The following is a 16,902-nucleotide window of genomic DNA, read 5'->3' as shown; positions in this document are numbered from 1 at the left end:
GACCCGCACGTACGTGCGGGGTTATTTTTACAAAATTACGATTTTTTAAGTAGATACTATTTTGATAAAGTTTTGTTATATGAGTTTATTTGATAAACTATATACAGACATACAGTTGTAAAACAACAAAATGAATACATAATACAATTTTAAAATTATTTAAATGAAAATGATAAGTGATATTGCGTGTTCATTTATAACTGTTTGCTTAGAGATGTTAAATCGGATTTGGGTTTGACTTTAGTTTGAATTGTTTTATGTTTAGTTTAGAATGGAAAACCCGTCATGTCCCTTTCCGTTTCGTCCTGACCCGTCCTGTCCCATAATCATTTCTTTTTAAAACATTATCATTTGCCAATGTTTATTATAAGAAACTTGGTAAAAGATTTAGACGGGATACCCGTATTCCTCGTTTAAATATTTATTTTTATCAAACTAATAAAAATCTAATTATCAATATAAGTCACATGCTCCCACCATTTTCATTCACAAGGCACTGTCTGTAATCCTAGATACACAATCCTTGTTCGATTTTTAATTTTATTGATCTTTCAGTTTCATCTTTATTTCTCATTACTTTCTTCAATTCAAAGATTCATGTTTTAGCCTTTTTGTTTTCTAAAGATTTAGGTATTTCTATTTTTTTTTAATACATGGATTTATTGTAGTTATGTTATCCGAAGTATACGTTATCTTTTTGTACCCGTCATTTCATGTTTAAATATTTGAAATACATAGGAAAGTGGAATTTAAATTTAGCAATTTAAATTACATGTCCTCGTATCGTACTCGTAGTTTTATATTTGATAGTTGAAAGTGAATTTAACTTTATGACCGTGTCTCATAACAATTATATATAATCATGTTTTCGAATTATATGTTCCCATCTCGTATTCATTCCTATAAGTTTATAATTTTTTTAATAAATAACACCATTTACATGTAACTAAATATAATTTTAATATATGTAAAATTTCATATAATCGTCCAAAAGTATATTATACAAGTCATGGCAACCACAAACTTTCATTTATTTGTTTTCAATTAGATTAAATCATAAAATATAATCCATTTATTATTTAAAAATTGGTAATAAGTCGTTAAAATAATTTAAATGTGATATATCCACTTGTTATTTAGTTTTAATCTTAATAGAAATTCTATATGTTTATAATCTCAAAATGTAGTTTATGATTTGATAAAACAATTATTTAATATTTGATAATAGTAATGATATGAAATTTCCAATGGATGAAGATTTATTTTGTTAAGATTGTGTGAAATTAATAAGAAAAAAGAAATTTAAAATAATCATTAACTAACTGTTTGACCAAATAAAAAATCATTAACTAATTGAATTAATGATAAATTTTGTAGATATCTTTTGTGCTATAATTGCTAGATTGCTTTTTGAATATGAATATTTTTATGTAAAATAAGAAATTTTTGTGATCTAGAATGTTTATTCGCATGATTTTAGCAAACAAATATTTAATTATTGATTTATTTAAATTTTATTTTTATTTAAAATTATATATTTTTAAAAAATTTGATGATATGATCAGTTATGTATATATACTATGTAGAATTTGATTAGTTGATTATTTCATATGCTAACATATTTTTTATCTTTTTATTTTTCTAAAAAAATGTTATCTTTGTTTTATTATATTTCATTGTATATAAATTATTAATTTCGAAATTATATTAAAATATTAAATTAATATTAAATATGTTTATGTATATTCAAAATAGATATGTTAACATATATTTAATTTTGAATCTAATTGTCCACTTTTTATGGTAAAATATTATTATGATTTACATAAATATAAATAGTTTTTGTTTTTGTTTTTTTTTTTGCTGTCATTAATTCTGTTTGGCAAATTGGTTTTAATTTCATGAAATTTTTTTTAAAAATTGGGGGTGTTTGGCTTTAAGTTGTCCTTCCCAATTAATATTATAGATACATAAATAATAATGAGAATTAATATCAAAATTCGGTTATAATTATAAAGTTATATTAATGACTATATATTTTGTTTTATATTTTAATTTTTTATCAGATATAGAAATGACAAATCAAAATCCGGTTATGATCTGAGTATTAAATAACTCCTATAGTATTGGTTGAACAATTTTAGGTATATTCTCTACCGATTTCCTAAAAACTAAATATATATACATATATATTTTTTTGGTCAACAACTAAATAATTTATAATCTTGAATTAAATTAAATTGTAACTATATTTTACATCGTATATTCCAAAAATATAGTAAAGATCACAATCTTTCCAATAATAAGATAATCATTTATTTATTCGCAATATTTTCGATATATTAGTTCCCTTAATAAGATTGTATATCAAAATCTAACTTTATGACCAAGATAAATGATTTAGAAAGTCCTAACTTATTTGATGCTTATATAAAAAAATATCGAGAACATTCATTTCTTTCATCAATACAAACGTTTCCAAGCAACAAATTTCAAAGTTGTCTATCCTTATTTCTCATGGTATCTTTTAGGAGTCTTTCAGATATGCAATCCTTTAAGAACATGTAAAAATGAAGGTTAATATTATATTTGAAAACAATAAGATATCTCTAGTACACATTAAGATATATACGAAATTTTCCTACTGCCTTCGACTCAACCGTTACAGTATAGTATCTATACTATTTCTAAGCTAACTTACGAGTTACATACTACTTATTTATTAAAAATTAACCCAAAAATTAGAGTATTACATTCCCTCAAATTCAATTACTTACAATATTAGAGAAGAGAAGAGGTTTGAAATGAAATCTAATTTTAGGTCTCGATAAGTAATTTTATGTCGCCTAGTGACCTACGTGATTAAATAGTTTCATTAAAAAAATAATAACACATGAATGAATCTACAATATCATTAGAATAAGTGTCAAAACACGATCTATATGAGGAATCATATATTATAGTTAGTAGAGAGTAATATAATATAACACCAACCATCATTTAGATAAGTTAATGAAACTATTGGAAGAGTAACTAATTATGAGACAAAACCAACAAGTTTTGCTCTGTTCTACACAAACACGTAATGGGCCTACTAAAGTTAAGTCCAATAAGAGAAAAGAAGAAGGCCTCACGAGTAAAACAAAGCCCACAAGGTTCAGTTCACAAACTCTGCATCAAGACATTAAAAACAGAGAATCGCTCCAAACCTGCAACATTCGTATGATAGATCACCTTCTGCTTTATGCTTCATGTCCTCTATATAAACAATAACAATGTAATCTTTTGAATTAAGTTGAATAAAGGTTTTTCACCATTATTGTCTTCTTCAAGCTTTTCTCAAGATCTTAAAAGATCTTTCACTAATTAGATAAGTTAAAGGTATTGAAATAACAAATTTGTTTGCACAAAATCTAACGTTGATTTCTGTATTTGCGGGTGCTCTTTGATATTATTGGGTGGGTCTGGGTCACGTACACACATTTGAAATACTAATTGAAGACAAAACAAAAAGATATATTTGGAGGATATGCAAAATTATGTACTTGCAGATTCTGTCAACCATGTCAAGTCGTTTAAAGCTTATATTTGGAATCCAGGAGTCGATGACTCATAAACATTAAAATTAAGGAATCAATATAAGCAGAGACATGGAGAATTTATTAGGTTTAGAAATTAAGGTTTATAATTTGGAGTTCAGACTTTTTAGATCAAAATTACTTTGTTAGTAAAAAGCAAATAGTGTTTCCTTAACTGTTTGTCTAATAGTGTAGACTCTTTATAAAATCCTCTCATAGTGATGTGAGAAGTACTTATGTCCGACTTTTACCGAAATGTTGTTAATTTGGATTTTATTTTGGTTGAAAAATGAAATTTACACACGCAGCTAAAGTCACGTAAGATGGAAAAAAATACCCACCAAAAGGTTTTTTTGCTTCTCACATATTTTTTTTTTTTTGAAACAATGCTTCTCACATATTTTGTAACGTTATAATATAGATTTTGACATGAGATTTGTGTATCTATTATAACATTTTTGAAGTACAATTTTTTGACCACACTATTAGACATCCGATTTTACTAAACAACCCTTTATAATAACACACTCAACATCAATCTTTAAGGATACAATTGTTATTTCTATAACCGGGTCGGTTTCTAAACAATAACTAAAACCCGATTGGAAGTTTTGGATCTTGTAACCGAAACGAAAAAAAATTGTACTCGATAAACTTTTTTGTTTTGGTTATCGAATACGGGTCTGTGTTTACGGCGAGAATCTTTCTTTTGTTGGCTACAATCAAAAAACAAAACCGGACCTACCCTAAATTGAGATTCCTCCATATTGTAATTGTAAAGATCATATTGTGGTTGCGACGCCGAGGGAGGAGTGTAGAGAGGTTGAGAGTGACGGTGATGGTTACTCTGTTTATTGTAAGAGAGGTCAAAGAGCAGCTATGGAGGATCATTTCTCCGCTATCACTCATCTTAATTCATGGAGATCGCAAACAGGTGAATTTCAATTTTGGTTTACGATTCTAGAGATTTGATTCGATTAGGGTTTGATTCAATTAGTCTTTTGGGAAAATTTGGAGATTTTGATTCGATTAGGTTTTGATTCAGTTAGGTTTGTGGAAATTTTGAGATTTTGAATCGATTAAGGTTTGGGAAATTCAGAATTTTTGAAACGAAGAAAACACGATTTCTTCAGGCAAAATTTGGAGTTTATGATGGTCATGGATGAGTTCAAGCGGCTGAGTTTGCAGCTAAGAACTTAGATGTGAACGTTGTAGAAGAAGTAGGTGGTAAGAGACAACAGAACGTTTAGGAATGGTCATTTCAACACTGTCGGTGGTAATTACGGTGTTAATGGTTATAATGGTGAGATGAGGAAAGCTCCAGCTGTGGAGAATACATTGCCTGTGAGGTTGGAGGATCTGTATAAAGGTGTTAAGAAGAAGATGCGGTTATCTAGAAAGGTCTACGATGCTTCTGGGTATGCTTTTCTTCTTTATCTCCCTCTCCATCTCTCTATATACACACAAACCAGAATCGAGAGCTAGAAGAATCTTTCCTTTAAGCATTGCAGTTGTACACATCTAATTGGATAGTTTTGGTGCTGGTTTGGCTGAGAAAGCTTATACTTTGAATTTCTTCTTTTGATCTCTGGATATGATTGTTATGCGTGATCACATTGAAGTTGTTGGAAAGAAAAAAAAGTTACTATGAGCTGATGACAAGACTGGCATGCTTAGTGAAACATAACAATGATTCTTATAACGATTTAACAAGCGTATTTTTACATTATTTTATTTATATGACCATGGAATATGCTTTAGATTTGACTCGGAGGAAGACTTGGTCAGTTTGTTAAAATGAGATCCTAATCTATTTATGTTGTCTCGACAGGCACACAACATGACACTATCTGAATTCTTCTTGAATGTTTACATAACACATAACAATATTCAATTTAGTTTCCCTAAATAAGAAAGTCCCAATTGTGTTTTTAAAAATACAAAAATAATATTGAAAAAATAAAATAAAAATCTCTGACCTGTGTATACATCGGTTTTTGATTTGGGATTGTAAATCGATGAGTTTATGAAAAAAACGGAAGGTGTGCCGTTGAGAGCAGCAATCAAATCGGCCACAAATTTGGGTATCTCAAGAATTATCATCAATTTGACTCTCAACAATTAATCATTATACTTGATTGATATTATATAAATCAACTACAAAAATGACCAACCAAACAAATATATTAAATCATTTTTGTAGTTGATTTATATAGTCTAGTATATTCCCAAGATATTAAAACATGTTTGAGAATGACAATATATATATATATGTTTTAAATCATTGTAGAAGTATATGATAACTATTAAGAATATATATATTATAGAAATCAATTTAAAAATCAGTAAAAAACATAATAGAATATAATAACAACATAAACTTATAAATATACATGTTCATAGATAACTAATACAATTCAAATTATATGATTTAATGTTGACGGTGTTTTTTTAAAAATTAACTTTTCATTGAAGTTCATGTCAAATTATTGTTATTATTGTTTATTTTGCTTTCGAACTTAGGTACTATCACGCTCATTATGAACATTAAAACTAATATCAAAATATTATTCTAAGCTATAAATTCTAAATATGTTATATTTTCAATAGGATAGTACAATATAAACATAATTTTTTCAAATCAGTTGGAAAAATTAAGCAAAACATATGAATATTGTATATCAACAAATTGATTCATGAACATTTTGTGATATTGCATCACCCAAACATATTTTGTACAGAAGATAATGAATTATTTTTGTCTATTGTGCAAAATATTTTTTGGACTATATTAAAAAAATAATGACACATATTTTGTACATCCGATGATAATATGTTGTTATTGTTTGGTGTGTTTAGACTCAACATTGAGAGAATATAATTAATTTAAATTGATACTTTAAGGTATTTCATGACTCCGATGCCTCCACCACCGAAGAAGGGCATGCCTCAAGATCCCGCTGTCATTACAACGACCATTTTAACTTTAGTTAAGACATCTATCTATCCATGCATTGTGCATATGTATGCTTAATATGTTTTTGAATCTTAACCTTAGTTAAGACTTAAGACATATCTATCTATCTATCCATGCATTATGCATATGTATCTTTGCTTTTATTTTTGTTTTTAATGTAAGCTAACATGTATAGTCGATGTGCATGTTTTATAATATTAATCCGTTTTACAAAGTGATTTTAAGTTTTTGTACGTACGTAGAGGTGTCAAAATGAGCCGTAGCTCGCGAGCTGGCTCAGCTCAGCTCAGTTTTTATGAGCATGAGCTCTATTTTTTAGGATCATTTAATAAATGAGCTATATGATCGAGTTCAATTTAGATCGTGAGTTATATGAGCGAACTTTAATGAACATGAGCTAGATCATGAACTCCACTTTTTTTTTAAACTAAATATTATATATTATATATATAATATATATTACAATATATATAGAAAATTTGTAATATATGTTTTCCATTAAATAAAACAAAATTTACTTTCCGATGAACACGTTGAAGATGCTGCTCTTCGATCATCTCAATAACAAAATTCTCACCCAAACATATTTTTCTTTTATCATTCTATTATTTTAATTAATTTTAACTTAAGTTTTAACTTTTGGTAGTTGGTTTTATTTACGATTTGAGAATTAAATTTTACTTCATTTTGATTTCTGAAACTTTTGTATTATGTTATCGGATTTATTATGAATTTTTTTTATAAAGTTTGAATTATTGTTATTTATAATATTTGTTTATATTAGCTCGCGAGCTTGCTCATTTAACTCATGATCAACATGATCTGAGTTCGAGTTTACATATTGAAGCTCATATAATAAATGAGCTGAGCTGAGCTGGCTCATGAAATACTCGAGATTGTCATGATCTGAGCCGAGCTGAGCGAGCTGGCTCATTTTGACACGTATAACGTACGTAATGGTTATCATAAGTATTAAGTATTAATAAAAACCAAAAAAGAGAACACAATAAATATTTATAATGATCACTAGCTAGCTAACTCTGGTTGTGCTGAGCCAAGGGACAAACATTTATATAATATGAACTTTGCTTTTATGATACCGTACCGGTCTAAATCGGACAAAAATCTCCCGGTTCATTGTTGGACATTTTGCCAGCCTATATAAAGCTGATTAATAATCGGACCAAGTTAAACCGATAATTAATTAAACCAAGTAATTGGATTAAAGTTTATCTCCATTAATAGTCTACGCAACCAACCGAACCAAAATCAAATTCAATGACCGAAACGGAGTCTAATTTTACACTTCAATGTTATAAATTGAGTTAGTGATGACAACCGACAATAAGATGATTAATCGTGATCATCGCAATACTGTATCTTTAGCCATTATTATGTTTATAATACAATAGAAAGTGATATACTTATAAATACATATTCACTATCCTCCATGTATCTTTATTTGTGCTTTCTATCTCTGTTTTTTTTTTTTCTTTTTTGAGCAATATGTGCTGTCTATCTCTTATGATCATTATTTCAAAGAAAAAAATTATGATCTTATGTAACAGTTTACATTTCATTTAAAATTAGCTTGTCATTTTTAATGTATATTTTATTTAATCATAAACATTGTATATTTATAATATTAATTCTAATCCCACGCATTCTTCCTAGTTATTTAACAAAACGAAACAACGCCACGTGTGAGAGAAATCACTACTCATGGTTTACATGTCCCTAACCGAAATCATCTCTACATTAAATTCCCGGTTCTATAGCGGTTCTTTCAAATTACTAATGAGAGAGTAAATTGACCACATACGACCCTATTTTGATCGATATAAACGGCCATTTCAAACAAGGCGGTTCATTTTTGTTCTTCTAACATTTGAATAAAAATATTTAATATCATTTGTGACTATGCTTTTTGTTCTTCTAACATTTGAATCAAATATTTAATATCATTTGTGACTATGTATAGTCAAGAACTTAAACAACAATTAATTCATAACGACAAAACATAGTTCATACTATTTTACTATATATCTATTATATAACTCTGTTTATAGATCGGATTATCACTTACTATATATCAATAATAAATTTGGTTTAGAAATTAAATGTATTGTTCACATATATTAATCAAAGTCAACAACAAAAAAAAAAAAAAAAATCAGATTCAATATCGCTCTTGGGATAAATCAAATACTACATGGTATATTAGGTATACTTCTCTAATATGATGAAAAAACATAATCTACTGTGAATTTCACTTAGATTTATATCAAACAAAAACCAAAAAAAAAAAGAAAAAAAAAACTCTATCGTCTTGAATGGTGATGGTGATAAGGTGAAGAGGCGGCTTGAATTCGAATTTTCCGTTTTTGAAGAAAACTTTGGAGGGATCTTTTCATTGAGGCCTTTGGATTTGGAAGCTGATGATCATAATGATTATGATGAAACCGGGTCGACTCGTTTGAAGGATCCGACCCGTTTGATCTGTTCGCCATTGATATTATCGACTTAGCCTGCATTCATACATATAAAAACACATTAGTTATAGCTAAATTAATTAATTTCACTAAAAACCTATGAATGTGTAATATTTAATGTACACACACATACCTGAAGATGGGTAACATTAGAAGAAACACACATCTTCCCATTGTAGAAAATTGTTAATCTCTGAGATTCTTCCTTTGGTTGTACTTGATGATCTCCAGAGATGCTTGATTCTATCACACTACTACAAAATCCAATAATTGCGTTAAAACTTATCAGATTCATGTAATTTTAATAAACTCTGACTTTAAATCAATTTTTTAAGAGACTCAGAGAGAGAGAGAGAGAGACTTACGATGTATTTTCGGAAGAAGAATAATCATAAGTAGAAGTTGGAGAAAGACGAAGTTCCAAGTCGCAAGTTTGCTGCATAGTCTTCATGTCGTATGGTATTGTACTGTGATCTGGTTGGAGATAAGTTTTTAGTTTTATATATATAGAGAGAGAGAGAAGGACACACGGAAGAGACGGTGTGGGAGAAACAGAACACGGATTTTATAACGGCGGACTCTTATTAGGACAAGACATACAGACAGACAGAACACAACTCTCAACTTCTTTTAATTCTCTCACGTGGAAAATGCTTTTTCTATTGTTTTATTCCTTTTTGTGTTTTTTTTTTGGATTATTATTTTTTTTTTTAAAGAAGAGAAAAAGTGAAAGCGCTAGTTAAGTTTTTGTTTGATACTTAATACTTATCGTAAGTTTCGCACATTTTCTTTCTTCTCCCTTTTTCCAAATAATTTAATAAACATATTTTCAGTTATTTTGGTTGACTTGTATTGGTTAAATTACTTATTTTATTTGTAGTATTTTTAATTCACCGGTGTAGACTACTAGCGATTACAATTACTATAGTGTGAGTGAGGCCTAATATTATATTAGGTTTGTAAAAGTGTTGACGGTGGTGGAGTCACAGCCACCGGTGTATTATAATGCATATATACATATTCTGACTTATTTTCAGGCGGCGTATCTCTTTTAGTTAATATTATCTCTGTGTGATCCTTGCTCACGCACTAATTAAAAAATCTTGGCGGTGTTTTTGACATAAAGTGTTTTGATGTACACAATTTGATTGATATTAAGATAATCGATTCACTAAAACACGTGTTTAGATTCCTTGCAATTTGCTAAATGTAAACATATGTGCCGGAAAGTAACGTTCCAAGCCGGAAAAGAGTGAGTAAAGTTCCAATTTGTATTTCTTTTTCTCTATTAGTTAAAAACTTAAAATTCATATGTCGACTGAATAAATATAAAATCCCATACAAAATTGTCATCTTTTCCCCCTATAAAATAAAAACAGTCATCGGAGACTTTTACTGTATTGACATTTCATACCAAACTCATTTGAGTCAATGTATCAATAATCTTCGTTAAGGCACGTGTTTTGTGTCTCCCATTCTCTTCTCTTTTTCCATATTTTCTTATTCAACATTCTTCAGCAAGATTATAATTATACGTTAATTTCTTATCAAATATAAATAAATGAGAATAGATATATACCATAAGATAACAGCCAGCCTCCATGTGACCGACTAGTACGTTCGTAAAATTTGGCTAAACGCATGAACCAACAAAATGATAATTTTATTTGCCGTCAAAAAAGTAACTAACGTTTATTTATCTTTCACCTTTGCGGCCGTACGTTAACATGAAAATTATAAACACGTGAGTCATGAGAAGTATGATATCATTATCAACGACCTTAATTAAAACCTTGTTGGTTACCTAAGCACCACATCAAATGATTCACGAGTTGATAAAATATCATTGTCAAATCTTATTTACGTACCTACAAAGTAAGTTAAGTCGACGGAATACTATTCAGTGTGCTGATATACCGACAATATAGACAACCAAAAAAGCACGTTGAAATATATATTAAAAAAAGTCATCGTTATGCAAAAAATATATTAGTCAAATGATGTATAAACACGACAATATCTCTACTTTCGAACTAAAGATGTGGTTGGTGTTTGTGCAAAATAACAAAATTATCGACATGGAATTGTGGGCTGTAGATCCAAAACTTATCTCAGTGATGTGAAGTTTGCAACTTGGCACGGTTTGACTCTGTTGGAATCCATCGTTATCTCGGTCTATTGTTATCTTAAAACCTTCATTTATGTGGCTGTCTTTTTTTTTCTTGCTCTATAAAGCTTTTTTCCAGAAGTAAACAAAATTTATTGCACTATAAGCAACATGAAAACGAAATACTGAGAACTGGGACGATAAATAATTTTTAAAAGATCATTTGATTAGAGCAGCCAAGAAAAAGAATGAAAGCATTTTTATAATTTTTTCTATTATGACAACTTCTTTAAGTTATTGGGTCCAAAGTTTGTTGGCCAAATAAATAAATCCAAAATTTACATCAAAAACTCATTTTATAGTAATGAAATTTTAGAGGACAACAACCACTACAAAACTCAATAGTCTCATAGAATAAGTAACACAAACGTTATTTGGATAAACTAAGAAATTCTATTATCAAGACTAGTTTCAAAATATATGGCAGCTATTTCAACTCTATGATGGGCCAAAAGAATATATATACACATAATAATCAATATATACCATGGAACTAGTATCACAACCTAGTTAGTAACCAACAAAGTTTTATACCTAAAGGTAAAAGATTATCATCATAATCAATATGGCTAAACCCCATCAATATACTTAAAATGCATAATCATTTTGTGAGATTTCAAGAAATCATTTCACATGGAAGGCTTTAGGTACCACCAACACACAAAGATTAGTATTTCCAGATATCTGAATTATTACAAACGAATCAATGAACAATGCAAAGTTTAGTTTCTATTTACCAACAATGTTCTCAATTGTTTCAAGAAACCAAAATCTAAACCAGTCATAACACTTGAGACGAGATTTTCAAATGATTTTAATACCAGTCATACCCATTCTATGAATGATCATAACTTCCGATCTCTGATGATCTGCTAGCCCCTGAATGGAAAGAGATTCTTGGTGATTCCAATGAACAATCTCTAATAAAACATATACATAAAGAAGCCTGACAAATCTTATGCATTGAGTAAAGATTTTTTTTTAAATTGGTATTAGAAACGTAATTTCTTTCATATATCATGAAGTGCAAGAACATAATTTGTTGTCATTTTTAAGGTATGAATAGAGAGTTGTTAGTGAAGTATAGGTTAGTGAGCGACTATTCTGATTTTTGAATATTTAAAGAAAAGAGAAAGCAGACGAACTAGGCAAATGAAAAATGATGGTGTGTTTATTACCTTAGGAGTTTATGTATGCATTCATGACCAAGGCCAATTAGCATCTCGCCACGCAAAGCGACATCCTCCAAAACTACTACTACAACCGTCGGCGTTTAACCCGCCGCAACGAAGTTCTTGATCACGTTTCTCTGATTCTTCTCTGTATGATGGGTTTGAGTATCTCGGGTGTTGGATAAAAGGTACGTTCTTCCACCACAGTTTAAGTGCCTATAAACGAAAAACAAATGGCAGTCAAGTTGATCAAGTTTTCAATATATGTTCTTGAAGATTTTGAGTATATGTCACTTACATGCCAATAGATCCAAATCGCAACCTTATGAGGCATCAACCAGAAGAAAACAGCAGGATCAGACACCTGTGTTGGAGGTATTCTTTTCGCCTTTAATGTTGCAGAGAAATAGTTACCGAGATGAGGATGCTTCGATTCAATGGAGACAGATAACTCCTCTCCAGGTTCATTAGCTCTTATTTTCCAGTTCCCAAGCATATCCTGAAAGGTTATGTAACTTCACTCTTAAGAACCGTTGATCAATCACTTAAACTGATAAAAAGATCAATCAAAGACCATACCAATATAGAGAACAACATACCATGAAAGGACTGACTTGTAATGATTTAGCAACCAAGTCAGATTCAGGTTCGAATACAAATGTCACTCGTTCCCCCCATGGCGTATTTGTAACCTACAAAACACTCGATTCATATCAATACAGAGACAGTAATACCATAAAGCCAATACAACAAGTAAGTGACTACACATTCTCTTCTTTGAACATATTTAGTCAGATTTAGTCAGATATCTGAAACAGTAAAGATGGTTCATCCCATATTCAGATTAGGTTCATCGCTATAGAATTATCTAACATATATCAACACATACTAGATATGTCAGCTACAAAAAACCTCTTTTCAGTTTTGAAAAGTTACACATGTTTGCAAAAACATTAGTAACCAACTAGACAAGATTGAAAGCTGAGAGACAAATCAAGAAACAGAGGAGCCAAAACATATCTAGATTATATATATGTACCTGAGCAATGCATTTAGTCAAACGCTTACTCGATCCATCCAAGTCGTAGCAATAATACAAACTCAATGGGTTTTGTTCATACCCAACGCTTGGTGGTATTGTCAACAGATAACTGCATACAACATTACAGATTCATCAACATTATAATTCTTCAATCACAATTACAGTTTCTAAAATGATAAAGATTCACAACAAAACTGTTTCAGACCAAACACTAAACTCAAATTTAAACAGCTCCTGTTCAAACAGAGTCTATATTCTCCAATTTTGGGAATTGAATCCAGTTTTTTTTTAATTTCGATTTAGGACAATTCAACAAACTTTAAACTTACATTGGCCCGGTGGTGTGAGAAACACGGCGAGCTTCGTCGGGGGAGAGACGATCCGGCGGCGTGGTGATAGCTTGATCGAGGTCAAAGAGAGCGTAACGAACAGAGTAACGGAAGGAGTGGCGGACAGGACGGAGACGGTCGTGCCAGACGGTGCCTTGGTAGAAAGAGACATTTGGATCTACGACGGCGCGTGAGGGGAAGAGACGGTGGAGAAGGAAACGAAATGGGAGGAGAAGAGAGAGTAAGAGAGAAGTGAGGGAATTGTAAAGGATCGAACAGAGGAGAAAAAGCAATTCCATATCTCTCTGGAGATAAAAGAGAAGATTGAAAGACCAAATAAATTTCAATCTTATCATAAGAAAAAAAAAAAGGAAAAGTTATTACATTTTTTTGTTTTAAACTTTTAATTATAAAGTTAATTAAGCAAAAACGTCTGTTTTTATTAATTGTTTATGATTGTTAATGGCGGCCAATGGATTGGTTAAGCTTGGTTTTGGTTTATAGCGTGGACGATAGTAAACCGCATATTTGTATTTGCAATCCGAATGGTTTTTTACTAGTTTTGACTTTTGAGAGCCATATCTTTCCACGTCCATTTTTTTTGGTTATATATTATTAATTGTTTCAGATTCTCAATTACAATTTTCATACTATTACTAGATTTTAACCCGCGGTATACCGCGGGACGACATTCCTAAAATGTATTTTTTTTATTAATTTTGTTTGGTATATAAGAGTGCACAACTATATTTTGATTGTTGATTCTATGATTTAACCCGCATAATATTTTATGATAATTTATTTTTTATATAATCGTAATTTAATCAAATTAATTAAATAAGTATAATATTTAAAATAATGAAATGATATTGACATAATATTCGTTTACATAGTATAATTTCATATTAAAATATTTTATGAGTTATACTATAGTAGACAACCCGTATAAATATCTATAATCATAATATTGGGATGGCAGCAGCGGGGGGTGTATTACGGGATGCGGACGGGAATTGGTGTTGTGGTTTCGCTTTTAATATTGGGATTTGTACGGCTCCGTTAGCAGAACTATGGGGAGTCTATTATGGTCTCTACATGGCTTGGGAGAAAGGGATCACACGGTTAGAGTTGGAGGTGGACTCGGAATTGGTGGTCGGTTTTCTAACAACGGGGATTGAGGATTCTCACTCGTTGTCATTCCTAGTATGGTTGTGCTATGGCTTCATATCGAAGGACTGGATAGTCCGTATTTCTCACGTGTATAGGGAGGCTAATCGTCTGGCGAATGGATTAGCTAACTATGCGTTTTCTTTGTCCTTGGGCTATCATAGGTTTATGACTTGTCCGGAGGATGTTAGCTCTTTTTTATTTGAGGATGTTATTGGGTCTGCGCATCCACGTTTTGTTAGAGTGTAGTTTTTTGTTTTTGTTTTTTAATTCTAGGGGATTTCCCCTTTCTTCCACCAAAAAAAAAAAAATCTATAATCATAATTATGTAAATTATAACATGTTCCATCACATGACCCGTTCTACACAATTATCAATAATACTTTAGTACATTCATTTTTGTATCGTTTGAGCTATATACATCCGTTTCTAAAAATTCAAATTACAACATATGCAAAAAAAATTAAAATTTTTATTATACATATGTTTATGTAATAATATAAATTTAAAAACAAATAAGATCATTTAAAGATGTTAGAGAAATATTTGATTTATTAGGGAGATATTTTAGGAAATTTGTTAAATGTAATGAATATTGATTTCTAATTTTGCAATTTTATTATGATTTAATTACAAATTTTATCTTAAACTTTTTCTATTTAATCAAATGGTAAAAGGTTAATTATGAAAATATCACAAAATAAAAGGGTAGAACACAAAAGGTACTTCAAAAATGTTAATATAGATTTTAGAATAAATATCATATTTTCTTATATATAAGAAAAATATTTACATTATATGTATTTTAAAAATATACAAAATATCCATAAGATTTAAAATTTTACTAAGTTCTGAATCTAATAAATCTGTTTTCCTAGATATCTAATTCTGAGTGGCTAGTTTACGTATTGGCTAAAGACATACTCGTTCTGTTACACAAAAAATGTTATTGTAGAGATTTTTTGTTTTTTACAAAGAGTGTTATTCTATATTTTTAATGTACTTTTAACACTAAATTTTCTAATTTACCCATAAATTCAAAGCTTATTCAATGAATTTAAACTATTAATCAATTATTAAATAAGTACAAACATGTATTTATTCACAATTTTCTTAATTTATGTGAAAAGAAAGAGTATATATCTGTTAGACAATTAAAAAACACCTCATCACACATATAACTTAAAAATCGATAAATTAATATGTATTAATGATTAAACAAGATTCAATTCAACATTGAAAACAAAGATAGGTGAAAAATAGATTGATATATCATATATATCTAATTAAAAAAATTATGACGTTTTTTTAGGAAATGTACTCACACGAAGAGAAATGATACAAACAAAGTGAACTAGATAAAAACAAAAAAAAACATATTAAATTTTAAACAAAAATAAAAAATTAGAAAATTAGATTAAAAAAATAAGTTAACAATCTAAATTGATAGCGCTCAGGTTCGACGAAGATAGTTGTCTTATATAGCAATTTCACACCGCATGGAGAATTTATCTCTTATTGTTTCGAACTTTAAAGTAGGCCTGGGCGTTCGGATATCGGATCGGTTTCGGTTCGGATTGTTCGGTTTTCAGATTTTTTGGATATTGATTCTAACATCCATTCGGATATTTATAAAATTCGGTTCGGTTTCGTTTTGGATATTTCGGATTTCGGTTCGGTTTGGATATAATTGTGATAATTAAATTTTAACCAAAATTTATTGGATTCGGTTTTATTCGGATATTTTTAAATTTAATTATACTCAAATAATCCATACTATCCAAGTATATATAAATAATAGAAATGAGGCATATGACAAGTTCAAAGAACCAACTAACATAATACCATACCAATATATAAAAGTGAAGCATAAAACTGTGTCGATGCATAAAAGCTTTAAATAAACCAAACTAAACCATAAATTCTTAATGAAAAGTAGCAAAATTCAGTGGCATCCTAAATCAATTAAAAATAATTT

The 16,902-nt window shown here is 29.5% G+C and overlaps 2 protein-coding genes and 1 long non-coding RNA gene across 5 annotated transcripts; 1 reads left to right on the top strand and 2 right to left on the bottom strand.

Annotated features, from left to right (window-relative positions):
* Window positions 1-4,198: 4,198 nt before the first annotated feature.
* LOC111832659 lies at window positions 4,199-5,283 on the top strand. Its single transcript, XR_002835566.1, has 2 exons — window positions 4,199-4,512; window positions 4,712-5,283. It is a non-coding gene; the product is annotated as an uncharacterized LOC111832659 (long non-coding RNA).
* Window positions 5,284-8,721: 3,438 nt separating this feature from the next.
* Window positions 8,722-9,668, bottom strand: LOC17900456 (protein TIFY 5A). Of its 2 annotated transcripts, none has more exons than XM_006304214.2 (3): window positions 9,413-9,668; window positions 9,181-9,301; window positions 8,722-9,083 (listed from the first exon to the last, which is right to left on the bottom strand). In XM_006304214.2, the coding sequence occupies exons 1-3, from the start codon at window positions 9,496-9,498 to the stop codon at window positions 8,877-8,879; spliced, it is 414 nt and encodes a 137-aa protein (XP_006304276.2). In that variant the 5' UTR covers window positions 9,499-9,668; the 3' UTR covers window positions 8,722-8,876. The 2 variants fall into 2 exon arrangements, with proteins under 2 accessions (XP_006304276.2, XP_023632851.1); XM_023777083.1 differs by having other exon boundaries at window positions 9,181-9,298.
* Window positions 9,669-11,799: 2,131 nt separating this feature from the next.
* On the bottom strand, window positions 11,800-14,074 carry LOC17898494. Of its 2 annotated transcripts, none has more exons than XM_006305339.2 (6): window positions 13,758-14,074; window positions 13,426-13,537; window positions 12,986-13,078; window positions 12,685-12,885; window positions 12,393-12,602; window positions 11,800-12,093 (listed from the first exon to the last, which is right to left on the bottom strand). In XM_006305339.2, exons 1-5 carry the CDS (start codon window positions 14,054-14,056, stop codon window positions 12,414-12,416), a joined length of 894 nt encoding a protein of 297 aa, XP_006305401.2. In that variant the 5' UTR covers window positions 14,057-14,074; the 3' UTR covers window positions 11,800-12,093; window positions 12,393-12,413. The 2 variants fall into 2 exon arrangements, with proteins under 2 accessions (XP_006305401.2, XP_023632965.1); XM_023777197.1 differs by having other exon boundaries at window positions 11,800-12,083.
* Window positions 14,075-16,902: the final 2,828 nt, after the last annotated feature.

This window comes from Capsella rubella, unplaced genomic scaffold, assembly GCF_000375325.1.
Source record: "Capsella rubella cultivar Monte Gargano unplaced genomic scaffold, Caprub1_0 scaffold_1, whole genome shotgun sequence".
Taxonomy (NCBI): Eukaryota; Viridiplantae; Streptophyta; class Magnoliopsida; order Brassicales; family Brassicaceae; genus Capsella; species Capsella rubella.
Note: the sequence above shows the minus strand (reverse complement) of the source record. Positions and strands in the feature narration are given on the sequence as shown.

Coding starts and splice junctions, on each gene's coding strand:
- LOC17900456 (XM_006304214.2), bottom strand. CDS start 9,498: ATGAAGACTATGCAGCAAACTTGCGACTTGGAACTTCGTCTTTCTCCA. Junction 9,302..9,412: donor TCTTCTTCCGAAAATACATC/GTAAGTCTCTCT, acceptor TGGATTTTGTAG/TAGTGTGATAGAATCAAGCA. Junction 9,084..9,180: donor CTAATGTTACCCATCTTCAG/GTATGTGTGTGT, acceptor GTATGAATGCAG/GCTAAGTCGATAATATCAAT.
- LOC17898494 (XM_006305339.2), bottom strand. CDS start 14,056: ATGGAATTGCTTTTTCTCCTCTGTTCGATCCTTTACAATTCCCTCACT. Junction 13,079..13,425: donor TGACTAAATGCATTGCTCAG/GTACATATATAT, acceptor AGTGTTTTGTAG/GTTACAAATACGCCATGGGG. Junction 12,886..12,985: donor TACAAGTCAGTCCTTTCATG/GTATGTTGTTCT, acceptor ATAACCTTTCAG/GATATGCTTGGGAACTGGAA.